The sequence below is a fragment of the Monoraphidium neglectum genome (assembly GCF_000611645.1).
Source record: "Monoraphidium neglectum strain SAG 48.87 unplaced genomic scaffold scaffold05164, whole genome shotgun sequence".
NCBI classification, from domain to species: domain Eukaryota; kingdom Viridiplantae; phylum Chlorophyta; class Chlorophyceae; order Sphaeropleales; family Selenastraceae; genus Monoraphidium; species Monoraphidium neglectum.
Window position 1 is genome coordinate 1 of NW_014008466.1, and position 3,309 is coordinate 3,309.

The 3,309-nt window shown below is 67.0% G+C and overlaps 2 protein-coding genes across 2 annotated transcripts; one reads left to right on the forward strand and one right to left on the reverse strand.

The window, feature by feature from the left end:
* Positions 1-372: 372 nt before the first annotated feature.
* Positions 373-1,843, reverse strand: MNEG_15252 (DNA polymerase I; the record flags this gene model as incomplete). Its single annotated transcript, XM_014036276.1, has 4 exons — positions 373-522; positions 697-854; positions 1,240-1,289; positions 1,659-1,843. Coding segments are annotated over 4 exons (543 nt in total), but the record flags the coding sequence as incomplete, so codon positions are not given.
* Positions 1,844-2,657: 814 nt separating this feature from the next.
* Positions 2,658-3,022, forward strand: MNEG_15253 (hypothetical protein; the record flags this gene model as incomplete). The annotated part of the gene is made up of 1 exon (XM_014036277.1): positions 2,658-3,022. A coding segment is annotated over one exon (365 nt), but the record flags the coding sequence as incomplete, so codon positions are not given.
* Positions 3,023-3,309: the final 287 nt, after the last annotated feature.

Consider the following 3,309-nt stretch of genomic DNA (forward strand, 5'->3'; position numbering starts at 1 on the left):
CCCGCACCTTTACGCCCTCCCACTTGCCGTCCGCCAGCACCTCCTCCACGCCGCCGCACGCCTGCACCAGCCGCAGCGCCGACTTGGCGCCGATGCCCTTGACCCCCGGGATGTTGTCGCTGACGTCACCCTGGGGTGATGGAGTTTTGGGGGGGCTGATGACCACGCCTGACTCAGCCGTCCGCTCGACCCCACAACAGGAACATGGGAATTTGATGTATACAGGCGGGCGTCGTGCGCGCCCACGGACGCGGCGACCAGCAACCAGCCGGCCGAGGCGTCCCGCCCAGCACGCAGTCAGAAAATGGCCGGCAATCTGCGACACGGCGGCGGGGCGGCCCGAGGGATCGATCGCGCCTGCAGCGCCATGACGTCCGCCCACAGCCGCGCGTCCCCAAGTTGGTGCTCCGCCTCAAAGTCGGCCTCTGTGTAGAAGATGCTGCCGGGGGCGACGGCCACCTTTTTGGGGGCCTTGATGAGCCGCAGCAGCCGCACGCGGGGCCGCAGCACCTGGAAAAAGTCCTGCGGGGGACGAGGGCGCATAGACAGGGTCATTGGGCCGCTCTGCAGGTCGACGACCCGATTCATGACGGATGGCAGATGAAGTGGTGCGTGCACTGCTCATACGGGTCTGGGACGGGCTGCTTCCATTGAGGTATAATGCTGGACGGCGCAGCGCCCGGCGGGCGTCATCACCTTGTCGGGCGACACGATGGTGACGTCCAGCCCATGGTCCGCCCCCCTGGCCGCCAGCGTCCCGATGACATCATCGGCCTCGACGCCGGGGACCGTCAGTATGGGCACCCCCAGGGCGTCCACGACGTCCAGGATGCGGCCCAGGTCCTCCTTGAGGCCTGGTGGGTGACACGTGGGCGTGTGCGACGGTGAATGGGTGCGATTTGAGAGGGGGAGAGGGGGAGGGCGGGTGCGTCTGAGGGCCGCAGGGGTGGATTTTGGGGGGGTGCGAGCCGTGTTGCGGCGGCGCAGCATGAGCGCGCGTTCTGATCAGCAAGGGTGATTGACATGAGGGCAATTCTAAGGTGTCCTGTTCCGCAGATGGGCGGGGCTTGGTCGTGGATTTCCCCTTGATCTTGGCAAAGAGCAGTCAGTAGGGCGATCCCGCCGCACCCCACCAAAGCCATCCGTCCTGCATAGAACATGGGGCACCCCTGGGCGGCCAAGCGGCGCACGCGCCCGCCTCGTGCCGCTGCCGCGGCGCGTTGCGCCGCCCGCCCTCACCCTGTGGCGCCGCGCTGCGCTGCGCCTTGTATTGAGGGAACAGCACGCTCCTGCGCGGCGGCCGCGGCGCGGGGTGCGGGAGGCACCGCAGGCAGGACCAGCCGTGAGGCCTGGGCCAGTTGAATCGCAAAAAAAAACTGGGGAACGGGCGGCGCTGCGCGCCAAACACAGCAGCAGCTACAGCCCTCCATCTACAGCCACACGCAGCCCTCATGCAGTCCAATATGTTCTGTTTTGCGCCAAAAATCGTGAAGTGAACACGCGCCCGCCCGCCGCCGCCCGCTGACCCCAAGCATTCCCCCTTATCAACTTTCCATGCCCAGGCGTGCCTGAAGGTGGCGCCAGGCGCATCGACCACGACCGCCATGTGGGTGGGCGGCGGCTTGTGGTTGAACAGACTCAGCAAAATGTTCACAAACCCGTGAGCCACCAGCGAGCTCTCCTCGCCGCTGCCGCCGCCGCTGCCGCTGCCCGGGCCGGCCTGCGGCGCGGGGGGCGGCGCCGTCGCGGCGTCGCCGTAGCCGTGGGAGAGGCGGTACACCTGGGCTTTCGCATCGATCAGGTACAGCCTGCGGCCGATTGGATGCCGATGGGGCTGCAACATGGTGACGTCGTCGGGCGGGAGGGAAGCAGGGGCGCCCCAGCACGCACAGCACGCGCAGCATGATGCCTCGCCTCTATGGCGGGACGGCACGGGCGCTGCTTGAACACAGACACAACACCAGAGCCACTGCCATGTGCGTCGAGAACGCTGCTTGGTGCAGGCCGCTGCCTCGCATGGCGAGTGGTGCGCGCTGTCGCAAATGCTGTGTCGCAGACCCCGCACCTGCCCCGCGGCGCCTCTCCGGTGGCCGCTTCGGCGGGTGACGCCCCATGGGCCGCGGCCGCGGCAGCAGCTGATAAAGAAGCCGCCTGCTGCGGGCCAGGCCGGGCGAGCCACGGCCGCCAGAGCCCAGTGCTTGCCAGCGGCTGCGGCGTCGTCGCCGCCCGTAGTCCGTTGAGGCCCCCGAGCCCAGCGTGATGTGCGCCATGCAACAGCATGACAGGGGGCATGCTACGGTGTTGGAGCTGTTGAGATGCTAGGCCACGGCGCCCGTGGATCACTGCAGCAGATCAAGCGCGGTGTTCTGGTGACGAACGCAGGTTATACAGATCGTGCAGGCATGCAGAAACAGTTTGTGCACACCGCACATCACATTGTAGACACCATTATCAAAACGCTGTGCGCATCCTTTTCAGACTTCGTGAGTTGGTTTATATGACTCAAGTGCGGCCTTGAACTGCCGTCTGCGCCGCTGTAAGAATCAGACCTAATACACATTTGACCTTACGTACAGCGTTGCTTCACGGCACGCGGCTGTGCGGTGCACAGCTCGCTCGCAGGCGTGCCGCCCCACTGCATGACGCCCCACCGCGCGATGCGGCGGGGCTCACACCTGCTGCCGTGGCTGGTGCTTGTGTTGGTAGTGGCGCCTGCAGCGCGAGGAGGGAGGCCGCTGCCGCAGTCACAGGACGCGGCAAAGGCGGCCAGCTCCCTCGATAGCCAGCAGCAGCAGCAGCAGCAGCAGCAGCAGCAGCAGCAGCAGCAGCAGCAGCAGCAGCAGCCGAGCAAGCCGCAGCCCCCGTCGCTGCCGATCGACCTGGTGGAGTCAAACTTCACAACCGCGTTCAGCTCGCTGCCAAAGGAGAGCCGCGTCGTGGTGGAGTTTTACGCCAGGTCAGCGGGCGGCGGGGCCAAGGGCAAGTGGGGCCGCCTCGGCTGCGCCGATGCGTCGGGCGGCGGGTGGGGCCGACAGATTGCACTCGAAGCCATTCCCCGCCGGCGCTTGGCGTGGCGGTGCGCATGGCCTGATGCCGTCGCCGCGGATCGACGATGCCGCTCATCGCCATGATGCAAGTGCAAAGTATTGACCTGGGCGCCCGAGCTCCGCCCGCCCGTGCGCCCGCACATGCCCTGTCCGTCCGGCCGCAAACCCCCCCCAGCTGGTGCCCTCACTGCCGCGCGTTCAAGCCGGAATACGAAAAGGTGGCGGCCTTCTGCGGCCGCAACACCGCGATCAAGGTGTTCCG